The sequence below is a fragment of the Pelobates fuscus genome, chromosome 10, assembly GCF_036172605.1.
Source record: "Pelobates fuscus isolate aPelFus1 chromosome 10, aPelFus1.pri, whole genome shotgun sequence".
In the NCBI taxonomy this organism is placed as follows: Eukaryota; Metazoa; Chordata; class Amphibia; order Anura; family Pelobatidae; genus Pelobates; species Pelobates fuscus.
The window spans coordinates 148,724,437-148,743,750 of record NC_086326.1 but is presented as its reverse complement, the minus strand read 5'-3'; the positions used below and the strand labels follow the sequence as shown (position 1 = coordinate 148,743,750).

The 19,314-nt window shown below is 43.2% G+C and overlaps 2 protein-coding genes across 3 annotated transcripts in view; both read left to right on the top strand.

Moving 5' to 3' along the window:
• The window catches only part of LOC134575199 (gastrula zinc finger protein XlCGF26.1-like), a 145,091-nt gene that overhangs the window by 93,655 nt on the left and 32,122 nt on the right, over positions 1-19,314 (top strand). The window contains exon 3 of one of the 2 annotated variants that reach the window (XM_063434445.1): positions 2,731-3,406. In XM_063434445.1, coding sequence (XP_063290515.1) covers positions 2,731-3,406 — 676 coding nt within the window. Of the gene's footprint in view, positions 1-1,683; positions 3,407-19,314 lie in introns of those variants that run through there. The other variant, XM_063434444.1, reaches the window with a different exon arrangement.
• The window catches only part of LOC134575178 (oocyte zinc finger protein XlCOF6-like), a 108,479-nt gene continuing 107,285 nt past the window's right edge, over positions 18,121-19,314 (top strand). Inside the window, exon 1 of the mRNA XM_063434406.1 lies at positions 18,121-18,206. The gene's annotated coding sequence lies outside the window, so the exon portion shown is untranslated. The remainder of the gene's footprint in view (positions 18,207-19,314) is intronic.

Here is a 19,314-nt window from a genome sequence, read left to right as displayed (position 1 = left end):
TGACTGTGATCCAACCCTTCGCTTGGAATCCTCTGCTAGAATGCTTTCCATCAGGATAGGAGTCAGTCTTCAGAGCAGGTAGGCAGTGCTTAAGGGGATGCCCCTTTTTAGGCTGCAATCTAGGATAATGACGGGCCGCCTCGGGATTGGGCTCTTGGCAGGCATATGCCTTTCCCAGAAGTTTCCTACTCTTCCGCAATGTCGGCTCCAAGACTGCTAGGCTTCTCTCAGCAGGCCATGCCTTCACCTGGTCTCTTGTTGGGTCAGTCTGGGCCCCTGCTTTCACAGGACGAGTTGCTGCTCGAAGTTCGATTGAGTGCCAGAATTTCATCCAGATTCTCTTTGGCCAGACGTTCCTCATACAAGGCCCCTGTTGCGAGTGGTTGTTGCGTGGGAAGCCTCTTTCTGGCGGCCATCTTGGGGTGCACGCGGTAGGGTATTAGCTTTGCGGGCCCCGTTTGATGGTATGACTGCAAGCAGGTCTGCACTCTAGTGGGGGTCGGGATATCCCTCAACGGCCCACGGGGGGGAACGGGGCTATTGAGAAGCTTTTGCCAATTGTACTGACCGGGAGATCGCCCGCTTCCCCCAGTCCCCGGGCACTGTAGGCCGCACATCAGAGTCGAGATAATAGCCCATCGGACCTAGTTGATTTGTACAGCAAACGGTACAGGTAAGTATACTGTCAGTCTGCTGGCGAGGTAAGGGGATTTCTGCGTCACTCAGGAGCCATCAAGTCCTAAAATAGTGTGTAGAGAGCCGGAGCTACTACAAAGCTTGTCCGGCCACCTTGAGTGTCAGGCCCGCCCCCGTATTCACCTTATTTATCTATGCGTGTTTTATGTGGTGTACTTTAAGCTAATAAAGACTATATCAGTTTTTAATTCTACTACTACAAGGAAGAATGAAATTACTAGTGTAGGTAACTGTTTGAGATTTAGTCTCCGTGTTCCTTTTTTCTTGGGGACTATTCTCTCACATTTCCTATTTGTTGTATTTACATATTTGTGTAGCGTTCCGCATTAGCGGCTGGTGGTGTATCTTTTTATTTTTTATTCTGCCTGCTTTATTGATGGGTGAGGGTGATACCCACAATAGTGTTGTAGCGGCCTATTCATTTTGGACTGACACATATTATTAAGCGTCTTTTTTACACAGAGCACTGTTATGATATTTATATCAAGTAATAAACACTGACCCATGGTGAGTGACGATAGATTGTATCCATCGGAAACACCATTAAAGAAACCAGTGGGGAGAGATTTATAGACATAGATACATTATCTGACTCAAAAGGGCACAGTGATTAACTATGCATCTTACTCTTCATGTGTCTTGACCCTACAGACATATCCTCATATTTAAACAAAATATAGTCACTTGTTTTGTTTTCGTGTATTGTTAGTTATTCATCTCACAGACAAAGTAAAGCATTATGGCTGTAAGATCATTTTGGGAGATGTGGTCCATAACCTCTGGAGTGCGGAAGGGTGACTACACCTGTCATAGACTGTAGGTAAAATTCTGATTCTGAATATATTTACCCAGTTACATTAAAACACCAATATTTTACCATCACATCCTGGATCATTTACCTTGTAGTGTATTTACAGTACTCACAATGCGAGAGAGAAAAAAGGAAGGTTTGTAATTCTATTTCTTTTCTTTCCATCAGATGGCTCTCTAAACGCAAGTGAAACAGATGATTTACCCATCGATGTTCTGTCAGCGAATCGTGTGACTGAAGGTAGAGTCGCAGATGATCAGGGAGGAAATTCTGTGACATTTAATGAACTAAGTAAGAGACCAAGTGAATCTGTGAAATCTGAAACAGCTTTATATGAAGAAAGAAATCTACCAGATGGAGAGATTTACTCACTGAAAGAATGTTCACAAACAAAATCCACAGTAAACACGGAATATCCATCTACTCATATTAAGGAGGAACCAACCTCATGTGAAGAAGGGGATCTCACACACACTGACATGTGTACACCCATAGAACAGACAGAATATCTATCTACTCATATTAAGGAAGATCCACTCTCATGTGAAGAAGGAAATCTCACAGAAACTGACATTTACAGACCCCCAGAGCTGGCACAGTGTCCATCTACACATATTAAGGAGGAATTGGCTTTATGTGAATATCCATCTACGTCCATCACGGAGGATTCAGCTTCGTGTAAAGAAGGAAATCTCACAAACACTGGCATTATTACACCCACAGAACCTTCAGAATATCCATCTACTCATATTGAGGAAGGTCTAGTCCCATGTGAAGAAAGGAATCTCACAGAAACTGAAATTTATATGCCCACAGAGCCTACACAGACAGAATATCCATCTACTCCTGTTACGGAGCATCCAGTCTCGTGTGAAGAAGGAAATCTCAGGGATCTGGACATTCAAACCTCTGCTTGTGATCCTGTGAGACTATACAAAATGGATACCAATAACTATGATGGTACAAAAGTTTCACTCACAATTTTAAATCAAATGAAATATCAGAGATTTCGTGAAGGGAAGAACGTGACTTGTTCTGAATGTGGAGAAACATTCACCTGTAAAACAAACTTCATGGGACATCGGTGCTTTCAATCAAAATCACACACTATTGGAATTTGCAATACTCACCAAGGATCTAAATCACGTTCCCGTATTGAACTTGAAAAACATATTCAGACCAACTCTCTTCCCAAATGTAATTTCATACACAGTGGGGAAAAGCAAAAACATTCTTGTTCTGAATGTGAGAAATGCTTTCAAACCGTTACCGCTCTTAAGCTTCATTTTAGGAGCCACACAGGAGAAAAAGCATTTTCATGTTCTGAATGCGGGAAATGTTTCACTCAAAGATACAACTTGAATGCACATCTCAGTGTTCACACAGGAATTAAGCCATTTTCATGTTCTGAATGTGGGAAATGTTTCACTCTTAAATCAACTCTTGTTGCCCATGAACGGATTCATAGTGGAGATAAACTTTTCTCCTGCTCTGAGTGTGGGAAATGTTTCACTCAAAAAAACAACTTTAAGGCACATCTAAAGATTCACACAGGAATTAAGCCATTTTCATGTTCTGAATGTGGGAAATGTTTCTGTGAAAAATCCAAGCTTGTTGCCCATAAGCGGATTCATAGTGGAGAGAAACCTTTCTCCTGCTCTGAGTGTGGGAAATGTTTCAGTGATAAATCAAATCTTGTTGCCCATAAACAGATTCATAGTGGAGAGAAACCTTTCTCCTGCTCTGAGTGTGGGAAATGTTTCCGTCATAAATCAACTCTTGTTGCCCATACACGGATTCATAGTGGAGAGAAACCTTTCTCCTGCTCTGAGTGTGGGAAATGTTTCACTAGAAAGCCAAATCTTATTGTCCATGAACGGATTCATAGTGGAGAGAAACCTTTCCTCTTGCTCTGAGTGTAGGAAAACTTTTTGTACATATACAGAGCTTATTGCCATGTATGGATTCATCCTGTAAAGAAACCCTTCTCCTGCTCTGAGTGTGGGAAATGTTTCACTCAAATGTCAACTCTTAAGTCACATCTCCACATTCACACAGGAGAGAAACCATTTTCATGTTCTGAATGTGGGAAATGTTTGTCTCACAAAGGCTTCCTTAATTATCATGCAAGTGTTCACAATACAAATAATACAAATGTAACCATAAGAAAATTAACCTTTAAGAGACTTTTTGAGAATAAAGACAAAAGTAAGGATATTACGCTAAATACTTTCTAAATTTTGGCCTGAGTATAGAAATGAGCAATGTTAACATGTTATTAGCTTGTTTTGGAAAGTTATAGGGCAATAAGTACAAGTAGCGCTTTGCTATTTCCAAACCATTTTTTTTTTCCTTTCAAAATGAAGTTACATTGTAACATCGAAATCTGTCAGGAATCCCTGAATAACCCTTCACATGTATATCTTTTTTAAAAAGAAGACAACCTAAGGTATTAAACCCGGGGTATCTTGGCTCTTTTCATGCACCCATAAAATTGGTGATTTTATTTTACGCACATAGCAATTTAAGAATACGTGTACGGAGAACTTTAAGGGTTACTGCCAAAAAGCACCCCAATATGTATTCAGCAACATCTACTGAGTACAGTGATACCCCCCATGTATAGGTAGGTCGGGTTCTCTGAGGGCTAAAAGACCGTATTTGGAGGGTGCGTATTCCAGTTTGCCAACTTGGAATTTTCTCAGCAGGTCATCATGCACCCATGTCCTATTTGGGACATTTGAAGCCGAACAATGTAATTTACCCCCATCAAACCATATTATTTTGAAAAGTATACACCCTAGTGTATTTCAAATGGTGGTATTTTAACACTTTCCATGCACTAATTCTACCACCAGTCTTTGTCAACCTTTTGGGTAGTCATTTATTTGTTATTTTTCTCTCACATTGTACTTTAGGCATGGATTCTCAGTTCCTGCTATGTGTTACTAACAAAGTACACCCCAATATGTGTTCAGCAACATCTCCCTAGTACAACAGTGCCCCCAATGTACAGGTTTTATGGGTTTTTGTAAACTTTCAGGGGTCAAATGTTTGCACATTGAAATTTGCAGGATTGGTTTGCTGGGCCTATGTTGCCTTTCAGACCGTATAGCAACCCAGGAATGAAAATTAACCCCATCGTGGCATACCATTTGTAAAAGTAGTCAACCCACGGTATTCAAAATGGGGTATGTCCAGTCTTTTGTAGTAGCCACTTAGCCACAAACGCTTGCCAAATTTAGCGTTCATATTTGATTTTTTTTTTACACAAAAATTGCACTTTTACTGGTGATATCATCATCGTGATCTGTTTTACTGTTGTAAGCACTCATATTTGCGTTCAGCGAAGTCTCCCGAGTATAACAATACCCCCCATGTACAGGTTTTATGGTGTTTTAAAAGGTACAGGGTCCAAATAGGACTTGCCCAATGCCTTTTTTTTTTTTTTTTTTAATTCTTTATTTTTGTAGTGCATAAGCTTTGAACAGAAGCATGTGAGGTACCCCAAAGGCAATCCTCCAGCTGATACTTAACAGTTGAACATAAAGGTACAAGTTAAATCTGGCACATTTTTTATATAGGGGTAGGGTGGGTGCTAAACAATATATGTTTTCGTCGCTTAGGGTGCTTAGGTATGCTCAGAACACAGTATATCAGTGCTTTACTATCTGGTTATGGTATTAGTATGCTGTGTCACAAACTGGTGTGTGCATATAAGCTAAGTGTAGGGTTAAGAGTTTACAGCATTTTCAGGTACATGCAAATAGGCTATATGCTGCAGGGTTGGGACTCGTAGTGCTGTATGTTTGCTAATTCCATGCTTATGGCAGGTAGGTGCCTATATCCATGTATACATTGCAGCGTTATAAGTTTTACCATGCTTGCTTTTTGCCATACTATGCTTAAAGGACCATGCTTACATGGCTTGAGTTGCGAATGTGTTATTAGCCCGCAAAGTTAAGGCAAAGGCAGGGAAAAACATGGTGAAGCGGGAACACATCGCTAGCTATGGCATTCTGTACGTATAATAGGTGCGAGGCAATCTTAAAGCTATCGCCTATAGTATGTCGTCAGGTGAGTGAGATGAGAGTTTTAGCGCCTCAACACCGGCTACTAGTTAAGAGAGCCTCATCATCAAAAAACAATATCACAATTTTGGACACATTAGGCGCTTTCGGTATAATTACATTTAAGCTGGTTGCAAACGTAACTTAGACTGTGCCGGTTAGGGTTAGACTATAGATTAGTCTAGGCACTGTATTTGAGAAAAAATCCCCGAGGGAGGCTCCCCAGGTAAATCAGGCTAAAGTCTCTCTAGGAGAACAACATAAAATAAAGGAAACATGCTAGTAAAGTTAAATTAAACATGTGTTACTCAGTCCTTGTGCTCAGTGCTGCGGTTAGCCAATGCCTCTCTGAGGTGCCCCACTTTCCTGCCAAGTTAGTCTCTGGTGTTGGCCTTGATGCCTCGCCGAGATGGGTCCCGCGTGCATGGTTTGGAGTGTAGGCAAATTTGTTGAGATTTGGATGCATCTCCTGTATGACCTCGGGATCCGATATGAGCTGTGCGTCTGGTTCTTCGTTGTGGTCAGAGCTGGTTGTGGTGAGCTTCTTGTTGTGTCTTTCTTTGCCTTTCTCTTGTTGGGATGTCTGGCAGGGTACCAGTGGACGGTGCGCTGTTGTAGTAAACCGGGTCTTTTGATCCGCCATTTTCGGGCCCCTTGTGTCTTAAGCGCCATGCGTTTGCCTCGTGGTCGTGAAGGCTGCTTGTGAGGTAAGTTTTCTCTTACTTCTGGCGACTGGGCCTGTTGCTGCCTGAGTTCCAGCTTTCTCCAGAAGGCATTGAACAGGCTATCCAGTCTAGCTTTGAGGTCCCAGTTTGCTTGTGAGCACTTGGCATCCGCCATTTTCTGTTTCGTCGTGACTGTCTGCAGCTCGATCGGTGACTGCTTATATGGCTTGAGGAGCAGGGTTGCCTCCCTGGGGTGGACCGGGATCACCCCCGCCGGTCCCTGGGGGGGGGGGGGGGGGGGGGGGGGGGGGGGGGGTGTAAACTCCATGAGGTTTTCATAGCATAGCTCACGAACAATGTTTCACATAAACCACACTGACCAATACAGGTCACTCTGAAAATCTCACGTTAACCTTGCATTTGGATTAAAGGGTATTTTTACCATACAATCAGCATTCTGACCCCTACTGGTCAGCCAATATAAATTACACATAAGATTGTTTTAAACATAACCATAAACCATAAATTAAACTCCAGCACGGGCTCAACTTCAGGTTTAATTCACAATAATTTACATTTCACATCAAGACCAACAGTGGTTCTTCAACACTGCCACCTACAGGTCTATCAAGTACATGGCCAATTTTTATGGGATTTTACAAACACCAAAACACTGACACCTAGAGGTCAACAGACAAACAACATTTCACATACCAATCAGTATCCAACTATACTGCCACCTATAGGGCACTCTGCAGATCTCCAGTGCACTTGCATTTTGCAACACCATGTTCACTGACCCCTACCATTCAATAAGACATACAAAAATTCACATAGCAAGTACTATATCAAACATCTGGTATAAATACATATATTATTACACAGTAGCAGACGCATCTATATATACGTAACTGGTAATATAGTTCACATACATTTTTCACAGCACGCTGCTCACACAACAGACTTTCCCCTAGCAAGGGGACATACAACTTACAAGGTGGGGACAGACCACATTTTCACTTGTACATACGGCACTTAATGGGTTAAGATTGATACATATTTAACCAGTATGGCTACGATGTTTAATATTTACACATCACGGTACTTTTCACATATACTGTACGTATTAAGATAAGCTTGGTCTATTCCATATTTCCTTATGCCATACGGTTTTATCCATTCAGGTTACAGTTACTACTAAAAAAACCTATACAGATTGTCAGGTTCAATACCATACTGCCAGGTACATACACCTGCTCACGTAGTTATCCATCTCTTACCTTCCCTGGAATAGTGATAGCGTACTGGCAATTAGGGTTCTAGGGCCCAATAGGTATTACCCCCTTTTTTCTCTGCATTACGCTTCGGTTAGTGGTCCCGCGAAGCCAACACCCTGCCTCACACTCGGATGCATACACCCCTCGGGCCATTCGTGAGCTAGCCGCCTCGCATTGTATCATAGAGAGTGCCTCACCTGTCACTCCCCTTCCTATTTTCTGGTTACTGTCACCGAGAGGCCAACATCCTGCCACAACGTTCAGTGGCCACACAAAATCCCCTCACGCCAAGCATAGATAGAGCCTCTCAAGCCACTTGGCAACTAGCAGGGCCTCACCAAAAAACACCAAGCCTAATTGTTTCGCCTTACGGCTTAGCTAGCAAGCCAGTACAAGACCCCTGGGTACAAATAATAATAGCAATATTTATTGTTATTTAAGTATTTCTCAAAAAGGTGGTGAAGAATCACCTCTTCCTAGCACCCCGGCTAGAATTGATACACCTTCAAGCAGAGGAGATGTTGCTAGTCCAGCAGCAATCAGATCCTGGACAATCCCACACATTACCACCGACCTAAGGAGTTGACAAATCCCCTACCCTGCCACAGCAAGGAAAGCAGAGTTATTCAAACTCCTCCATACATCAACGGACAACACGGAGGCAGGGGAAGGCCCAGCTACACCAACTCGGGTGACACCCAGTCCATGCTAGCCTCACTCAAACTCATGAGCCAAAAAAAAAAAAATTATGACAGACTGGCAATCTCGAGTTGGTCACCACAGCCCTCACAAGACTGGGTGTCACGCTACTGTACAACCAGCACCAACCGAAACTCGGTTACCTGGTACAATCAATTCTTATGACACACAAGACGTTAAAGGACCACTCTAGTGCCAGGAAAGCATACTCGTTTTCCTGGCACTAGAGTGCCCTGAGGGTGCCCCCACCCTCAGGGACCCCCTCCCGCCCTGCTCTAGAAAGGGGAAAGGGGTAAAAACTTACCTTTTTCCAGCGCTGGGCGGGGAGCTCTCCTCCTCCTCTCCGCCTCCGTTCCTCCCCGTCGGCTGAATGCGCACGCGCGGCAAGAGCTGCGCGCGCATTCAGCCGGTCACATAGGAAAGCATTCATAATGCTTTCCTATGGACGCTTGCGTGCTCTCACTGTGATTTTCACAGTGAGAATCACGCAAGCGCCTCTAGCGGCTGTCAGTGAGACAGCCACTAGAGGAAATAGGGGAAGGCTTAACTAATTGATAAACATAGCTGTTTCTCTGAAACTGCTATGTTTATAAAAAAAAATTGTTAAACCTAGCTGGACCTGGCACCCAGACCACTTCATTAAGCTGAAGTGGTCTGGGTGCCTAGAGTGGTCCTTTAACCCTGCACATGTGATCCCAGCACATTTGGGAAACAAGGCATATATATGTATGATGATGTATCTTACATCCCTGCCGACAATTGTCTCATTTATATTCCAGGCATGTTCATCATACGCTTTCTACTGCCGCCCATACAGTCAGATCCAGGGATTCCAGGTAAATCGGGAACTGACCATCCCTTGGTTGTATTGGCATTTGGAATATGTAGAGATGTTTATTTGTGCAGGTACCCATACAGAAGGGATTTTGTCCCAAACAAACAGACAAGCACTCTCAGGTTCCAGGTACCAGCACCTCTGAACTACCAGAGACAATTGATAGGAGTAGTTGCATTGCATATAGACTGTTGCATATATGTTCAAAAGATTCAGGGCACATGACAAACCATGTGTCCCAATACAACTTACAAATAACGTACTCACCATCTGTACACACCAATTCATTTTCAACATTACTGACTCATCACCCTTCCAGACTTGTAGTAGATCTACTAAAGCTCTGGAGCTTCAACGGGCTCCCATACAGGTATCATAAATACACCTTCAAGGAATATAGCATGCCCTCACTTACAGTAAGCACAACAGAACCATCGGCTGTAAACACACTCCTAGCCAAGCTTTGCAGAGGGGTTTTTACTTTGGTTTTCCAATCTCCACCATTTACAGCATTACGCCAAACACCAACACATTGGTATTGTCACAAGGAAATCTTCCCTTAAACAAAGACTATCCATAGACTTATTGGCACCACACACCTCTGCAAATCATACCACTAGACCACGCTTTCACATCCAGAGTACTTTCCCCTTTTTTCCACACTTCCAACATGACGATCAGAGGATGTCCCTAGATGCCACAAGAGACTTGCACATGGGGGGGAATTTCTTAACCACATGGCATGGTAAAAGCATGTTCCTTCCAGGATTGTCAACCACAGGTTTGGCAGCGATCTACCGGGAACGATTGCTTTGGAGCTGTTGGCCATGGCATCCAGGTTTGGAAATTTTTCCACCACCTCAGCCCCTTTGGGGTATCTACCCCATTGTAGCAGCTGCTGTGGCATGGGGTAAATCATGGTCAGGGTCATCAATCCGTTGTTACTCAGACAACTAAGCACATGTCATATCATCAATAAACGCCACTCATCATCCATGCGATCATGATATTTCTGGGGAACTCACTTGGTTGGCCACTTAGTTGGTCACATTTCTTTTACTTTCATGTACCAGGCGGGGGTATACATCCCTGCCGACAATTGTCTCATTTATATTCCAGGCATGTTCACCATACGCTTTCTACAGCCGCCCATACAGTCACGGCCACTCTTTCGTTCCAAGACAAAATCATGAATTAGACATACTCATGCAGCATAGCATGCACTATACCACCTAGCACTTTCGTCCCATACTTGTAGAATGCATAACACAGCTTTTCACCTGGCTTAAAGAATCTCATTGGAACACGACATAGCTCAACCTGTGTCATAAAACTCTCGCACACCATTAATTATATATTTTACAGACATTCAACAACACAGGATAACCTATGGCCAAAACTACCATAACTTCATGCTATCATACCAGATAAGAATATACTCAGAGGTTTTCAGGAATCCATTCCCCCACGTTCCTTTCAGAGATTACCAATAGCCATCCAACATTTCCATCCTTATCGGACCTATTAGATAAATGATACTACCAAGTCGGCCATTACCAGCCATGCACACTGCCTTCTATGCCTTTCTCAGGCCAGAGAATCCACTACCATCACCACCACTCAGACAGATCATTGTCTTCAACGATCCCACGTACGTAAACACATATATCATTACCTATTGGCTCTACCACATTCCGAAATGAGTCAACACGCACCAACAATAGAAATAACATACTATCCTACCCACAACAAATGGTGTCCACTTTCGGTCCTAGATTCCTACCTTCAAAATCCTTCCAGGAATTAAATACTGTAATGCATTTAAGGAAATGTCTGGTTAATTTGTATATATTTGTTGACTGTATTAAATCTTTGATTATTCATTTTTGCCCTCTTTATTTACAGGCCTACCATATCGTCGGTCTCGGCACACCACAACCACTTGCTCCCTTTATACTATCCTACGTTTATGCTGGAACCTTACTCCATATACGGCTATTTGCCCCTTACACAAATATATATATATATATATATATATATATATATATATATATAAAAAATAAAGAGCTTCTGCACTCCTACCTCCAGCCAAGATGATACCGGGTGCCCAGCCACACTGTGATCTAAAAGTAGATAAATTCAGGCACTCCTGGAATTGTACAGCATATCGATTTATTGTCACAAGTCAGTCAACGTTTCAGTTCCTAGCTTGGAACTTTCATCAGGACATACGTGTCCTGGTATTTATGTGTGTATATATATATATATATATATATATATATATATGTAGAAAGGCCATTAGGCCTGAATTTGTGAGAGGCGTAAGCCCCCTACTTAAACTCCCAGCCCCTACTCACCTCTGACGTTCGAGTTCAAGTGTTCCTGATCTACTTCCGGTTCGGGCGTCCTGTCTATCAGCTGCAGTCTCCGGCAGAATCCTCCGGTCTATCGGCGGTCCGGCTTCCTGGCTGCTAAATCGTGAGTCTTCATGCGTTACGTTCCGGTCCCCTCCACACTGCTCTGTGGTCTTATTGGGGGGCCGGAACGCACATGGCGGCAATCTTACCGGGGACCACCCACGGTCCCCACACTTCGGCATCTAGGCGATCGGTTTTCGTACACCCGTCTGGGGGGTCCTACACCCCCCCCTCACGGACTCATAGGTTCGCGGTACATCACCACCCGCGATCAAAATGTTACTCTTGCAAATAGGGGCATATAAATCCACTTGGGGTTAAGCCTCTGCTGTTATAGCAGAAGCTATGCTACTATACTGTGTGTATAAAGGATGCCATAATTTTTACTATAGTGTGCACGGCATATTGGTTATAAAACTTTCATTCATGCTTTCCATTATTGTTTTTCGTGTGTCAGTTACACAGGCCAAGTTTAGTGGGCTGTTATCGCCACCTAGTGGCTTTTTATGGTATTTGCTGGTTTAATTTGTATAAAATGCACTAAACTCTAGCAGCAGCTGCAATCTTACTTACTTGGAGGTGTTACCACGAAATTACTAATCACACAATGTTCTACCATACTTTTTATGTGCAAGTTAATCTTAGCCCTGTTAAAAAATGTCTTTGATCTCCACAGATCGCCCCTTTTTTGTCATATATTACGGCTAAATTGCAAAACCTGGGTTCTTGTCCTTTAAATCCAGGTATAGTATTAATTTTACTTCAGTTTCTGTTTTGTCAAAACCTCAGGCAGCCTTCACTTACATTTGCTCAACTCACGTTGCGCTCATACGTCACGCTCACTCAGATCTACATCTGTCTCAAACCAGTCTCCCATCTCTGCTTAAGACCAGAAGGCCACTCAAGGCTCAGGGGCTCAACCACCTGGGTAACGAGTGGCTACCTCTGGCAGAAAACATTGCTGATCTGGCTACTGGACTCCAAAACTTTGTAACATCAATATCATTACACTCTCGTATCACTCGTTCAGCCCCCCAGTAGTGATGTACTGAACTGTTCTCTGGCGAATAGTTCCCAGCGAACATAGCGTGTTCGTGTTCGCCACGGCGGGCGAACACATGCGCGGTTCGATCCGCCCCTGTGACGAAACCGACCTCGCCACGTGTCCTTGGAGGGGGCTGATTGCCCGCCTCTTGTCTTTGGACTATGGACCAGACTTTATGGGAATGTGATACCCCAGATAGCCATACCATGGAGCCTATTCATATAATGAAAGACTATGGGAAAGACTTTAGCTCCATGGCAATTGTACTGTGTGAGTAGGATCTGCGCGCTATTCGGTAGTTTTGTGCGTGCAGATCCCAGCTATCTGGGGATAGGTGAAATGTCTGTGTGTTATGTGTAAAATGTGACTTTATGTATTTTAAAGTGTTTTATGTCGTTTTGCAACCATGTGGTTAATGGAGTCTGCCTTTAGTCCTGGGTAATTGGATTACTTCTCCAATTAACTCCAGGGCAGAAGGGAGGAAACCAGGGTGCATTGTGGGGATGTTTTTCTGCCAGCCAGAAAGGAACAAAAGATACTTTTAGTAACTTTTGAACCCCTGGTCGGATTCATGCCATTTTTTAATATGTTGTTCCCCTGAATGGATTGATTGTGGATATGTATTTTTATGTGAATGTGATGTATGGTTTTAAAGTTATGAAAGTTGTGTAAAAGTATATTTTACACTGTATGCATAATGGGATTATGTGTCACACTAAGGGGAGGGGATGTGTGGGAGGTAACATCTATGTCATTGGTTCTTTTATGCCTCCCCCTGGGTGTGGCCTGTATGTGTGAGTTGGAAATAAAAGCCAGGCTGGATGAGCCAGTCCAGAGTTCCTGTTTTACCCTCAAAGTGATGTGTCGTCTCATTATTGGGGGGAAGGATTTATTGCATGCTGTTCCAGTTGACTGCTAGGAGTACAAGCCTATTCGTATGGTTCCTATTTAACTGTCTACAGCATTCATATGCTAGAGAGGATTCCTATGCTTCTCTGATTCAGGCATTGTGGTGTCTGCCAGAGTGCTTGGAGTCCTCAGGAAGCGCTAGGAGCATCCATTAACGGAGGTACCCGGTCGGGGTGCCAGGCGATCCGTTACAGCCCCCTATTCGTCATCATTGAGTAAACTTTGACCCTGTGCCTCACGGTCAGCAGACACATTCCAGCAAATTAGCAGCAGACCCTCCCTTCCAGGCATGGCATGGAGAAACAAACATTTCCATATATGAATCTCACATAAGTTATGTTGCTAATAATTGCTTATGTTTTGTGCACATAAGGGGGAATATCGGATACGTTTGCTGTGACATTAGCAATGATATTCAAAGAGGGTTTTCCCTCTGTGTCATGTTGTATTACAGTATAATTTTAATCTGTATCATTCAACTCTGCTTTTCAAACAAGTCCAGAGTTCTACACCTGTTAATAAGGTTACAGGGCAGCACAATGCCACCACAACACATAGGCTCGTATCACTGTTCCGTGTATGTTAGAATTTCATTGCCATATCTTAACTAATTTATGTTCTGTAAAGGCTGTTAGTGTTTTCGGACAGTATGAAGGTTTGTTTTTCTTCCAGGTCGCATTAGGTTGTCTATTTACAAGTATTTTGTCATATTGATCCATAGGTCTGCTTTCGTGTTTCACAGACCTAGTCAGAGCTCAAGAAGTGTTTCTTTCTTTCAAATCTGGTACGTGCATTAGGTGACAGTTACAAGGTTCTTAAGTCATAGCTGATGGGCATTTTCCCCAGGGGAGGCATCCAGCTGGATATGTTAACTCAGTATTTGCCAATTTGATCTCTAGGTTGGCTTTCGTGATTCAAGAGACCTAAGATAGAGGTAAAGAGTGTTGTGTTTCTAACATTGGTACGTGCATTATTGTAACAAGCATACGTTTCATTATGCAGGCGTATTACTGCAACTGAGTGTGCAGTAGCATAAATGTACGCAAGGTTCAAACTGTACCAAGCAGACAGTTACAGAACCACTATAATTTTATTTTGACATCTGTTACAGACTCAAGACTCCAAGCTTGGCTCGTCAAGGTCATAGATTGCATGGTCCAAACTAGGACAAGTTGACACGCCACCTAAAGGCATAGGTGGGTACACCATAGTCGAGTTAAACACTACAGATTATGGGGATATTCAGCAGGTTTCAGTGTTGCATACTTTCCCCCATCCTCTATTCTGTTGTCCATCATCTTGGTTTAGGCCTCCCTTCTTAGCAGGATCTCGGACTACCGTATTTAGGGTTAAGCAGAACTGTTTTAATGACCACACAAGCATTTCTTTTATACACATTTTCTCACAAGGTTACCACCCACATGGACCTTGTTGGGCACTGCAGACACAAACATAACAGCCAATCCTTTACAGTTTAAACACACCCATTCATTACTGTAGATTCCTCCTCTCTGCTTGGGAGATAATTGAGTTAATTGTTATATCAGCTCAATTATCTCCAAGCGAAAAATAGACTTTTTATCCCATTTTTGTAACATCAAAACTAAAAAAAAAAAATACATATTTGGAACAAGCAGAATTAGGGGGGACACATATTTAAAAAATCACATCCGTTCAGTGTGCCACTGTGTTCGTGCAGTACTTTTACCGAACGCAGCCTCGTTCGTATAAATCTGGGTGAAGTGAAGTGGTCCTGGAAGTCTCAGCGGTGTTCGGGAGTTTGAGTGTCCGAAAATAGTTCCAGACACTCGATGACTAAACAACACTGGACGCGTTCGACAAAACAAGATGGCCGTCGCCACGTGTTCATGCATACGAATCGACAGCCACCCACGGAACCACTTAGAATGCTTGCGGTTTGCAGTCTGGCACAGAGTCAAGGGGGTAATTGGCGGCACACGACTGGGCTGGGTGGTCTCTCGTTTGGTAGTTTGTTCGTTCATACAAATGGGTTAGTAGTGTCATTCGTTTTCCCATTCGTATGTTTTCAAATATAAAACTGGCAACAAAGTAACAAATCCAGGGGGTTATACAATGTTATAGTCTGTGATCATACAGGGGTTCTGTTACACAAGCATACATTGTTCAAAAGTAATGTTGCTATAGACGATTGGGTATGGCCATCTAGGCAAATTTCCCAGGCACTCTCTGCCGTAGATATAGAAGTTCAACACCCATCCTCCACGAAAGAGGTAATACGCCCCACGGGCCAAAACCTAGCTAGTCGCCTCACTTGTTGCATAGTCACATAGGCCTCACTTGTCACAAACTCTCCCCAGTTGATTGATACATTCCCCGAGAGGCCAACACCCCGCAGGTAGAGCCTCTCAAGCCACTTGGCAATCTAACGAATGTCTTTGGCACCAGCAAATATACCAGTATACGTCCTTAGGCTAAAGCTTATGATTCCTATATATTTCAGTATGTCCCATGTTCCAGAAGACGGAGATGATATTTCAATCCCCAGTACTCCAGCCAGGACCGCCAGCCCCACACGCAAGGGGGACACCGGTAGCCCATCATCAATAAGAACATGGACTATCCCCCACATCATGGTCGAACTACGTAGGCGCAGCATCCCCTTTCCAGCTAGGAAAGCAGAACTGTTTAGGCTGATGCAAGCCAATACTGACCATACAGACACGATAGGAAGGCACGAGCAATGTCAACCTTCATACCATGATTGCTTCGCTAGTGTCCTCCATGGGGTAGAATAATGATAGGCTGGAGAGACTGGAAGCCCGTAACTTTCCCATTGTAACACCAGAGCCTCCCACAACCAAAATTGCGGGCTCCTCTTAGTCCCAACCCGGTAATAATACTCCCACCAGCTTGGGGTCTCAGGTCATTAACCCGTCCCATATGGTACCGGCGAACCTTAAGAAAGACATCCTGGAGGGCAAAGACGTTAATCTTGCTTCTCATTGCCTCCCAGGATGTTGTAGAGAATCGCTCCTAGTCATACGGCGACATCTAGGTGGTCCTAAAGGCTAGAGACCCAAGACTGAGCAAAACGTTAGCTATCCCTGACTTTGTAATTGCCTTCGGGATTTACAGGGATGTGCTTTTTTCAGTGTACCCTCATAGAAGAGAGGAGAACTAGACCTGTGTATGCATAAGCTGGTGGACCTGGGCAACAAATACGGTGGTTCGTCTTTCTACGACTACCACCGTTCCATTACACACTCTGCATCTAATACACAAACCCACACTCTGCATCTACTACACACACTGCATCTACTACACAAACACACTCCGCATCCATTACACACACTGCATCTAATACACAAACCCACACTCTGTATCCACTACACACAGACACTGCATCCGTTACACAGACACTGCATCTAATACACAATCCCACACTCTGCATCCATTACACACACAGACACTGCATCTAATACACAAACCCACACTCTGCATTTACTATAGACACTACATCCACTACACAAACACACACTGCATCTAATACGCACAAATGTACATTCCACATCCACTATACACACTACATCCTTGAAGCCTGGGGCCCAGACCTTCAGCTCTCTTATGGGCCCCAACATTTCTGATGGCAGCACTTTGAGTGATTCTGCTGGAGAAACAGAGCGAGTGCGTAGAGAGCATGAGACAGAAAATGTGAACGATTGTGAAAGAAAGAGAGAGAGTGGGAGAACAAGAGTGACAGTGAGTGCTTGTTAAAGAGTGAGACAGACAGTGAGACAGACAGAGAGTGCTTGTTAAAGAGAATGAGACAGACAGTGAGACAGACAGAGAGTGCTTGTTAAAGAGAATGAGACAGACAGTGAGAGAGAGACAGACAGACAGAGAGTGCTTGTTAAAGAGAATGAGACAGACAGTGAGACAGACAGAGAGTGCTTGTTAAAGAGAATGAGACAGACAGTGAGAGAGAGACAGACAGACAGAGTGCTTGTTAAAGAGAATGAGACAGACAGTGAGACAGACAGAGAGTGCTTGTTAAAGAGAATGAGAGACAGTGAGACAGACAGAGAGTGCTTGTTAAAGAGAATGAGACAGACAGTGAGAGTGAGACAGACAGACAGTGCTTGTTAAAGAGAATGAGACAGACAGTGAGAGTGAGACTGACAGTGAGAGTGAGACAGACAGACAGTGTGAGACAGACAGACAGTGTGAGACAGACAGACAGTGTGAGTGAGAGACAGAGAGTGACAGACAGAGTGTCAGACAGACTGACAGACAGTGTGAGACAGAGTGACAGACAGACAGAGCACGTGTTGCCATGACAGCAGCTTGCACTGATTGCAGTTTCCCGCCTCTCTCTGCATCAGGTGACCCCGAGTAGTCACGTGGTTCCTGTGACGTCACATGTAGCAGCAGTGCCTGCCATGGCCATCAATAAACAATGGCTTGAATGAGGCCAACTATGGGCTGAGTCTCCATTAATGTGTAAAGGGTTAACATGATCCTGATTTCCAGCAGAGCTTCACACTGAAACAGCCATTCCATCAATACATTTCCCACTAATATCCCCATGTTTCCGGGCTCTGCCCTCACACTGCATAGAGACCAATAGGAGCTCTGCCCACAACAAAGATGGCGTCTGAGGGTCAGCCTCGGTGACGTCATATTAAAGAGCCGAATTACAGATCTCTACCATGAAAAGCCCCCCATACAGTGCTGTACAAAGAGGTAGTGGATACAGTGCTGGGCAACACAGGAAGCAGCAAATCTGGAGTAAATAGTGCTGTGAGTGATAAATATACAACTATCTGGGTATATAGACTGTGTACATTGTATATTATACAGCCCTGGGTATATACTGTGTATATAATGTATGGGGTAAATATACACCCCCTGTATATACTGTGTATATAATGTATGGGGTAAATATACACCCCCTGTATATACTGTGTATATAATGTAAGGGGTAAATATACACCCCCTGTATATACTGTGTATATAATGTATGGGGTAAATATACACCCCCTGTGTATATAATGTATGGGGTAAATATACACCCCCTGTATATACTGTGTATATAATGTATGGGGTAAATATACACCCCCTGTATATACTGTGTATATAATGTATGGGGTAAATATACACCCCCTGTATATACTGTGTATATAATGTATGGGGGGTAAATATACACCCCCTGTATATACTGTGTATATAATGTATGGGGGGTAAATATACACCCCCTGTATATACTGTGTATATAATGTATGGGGGGTAAATATACACCCCCTGTATATACTGTGTATATAATGTATGGGGGGTAAATATATACACGTACCCTGTATATACTGTGTATATAATGTATGGGGTAAATATACACCCCCTGTATATACTGTGTATATAATGTATGGGGGGTAATTATACACCCCCTGTATATACTGTGTATATAATGTATGGGGTAAATATACACCCCCTGTATATACTGTGTATATAATGTATGGGGGTAAATATACACCCCCTGTATATACTGTGTATATAATGTATGGGGGTAAATATACACCCCCTGTATATACTGTGTATATAATGTATGGGGGTAAATATACACCCCCTGTATATACTGTGTATATAATGTATGGGGGTAAATATACACCCCCTGTATATACTGTGTATATAATGTATGGGGGTAAATATACACCCCCTGTATATACTGTGTATATAATGTATGGGGGTAAATATACACCCCCTGTATATACTGTGTCTATAATGTATGGGGGTAAATATACACCCCCTGTATATACTGTGTATATAATGTATGGGGTAAATATACACCCCCTGTATATACTGTGTATATAATGTATGGGGTAAATATACACCCCCTGTATATACTGTGTATATA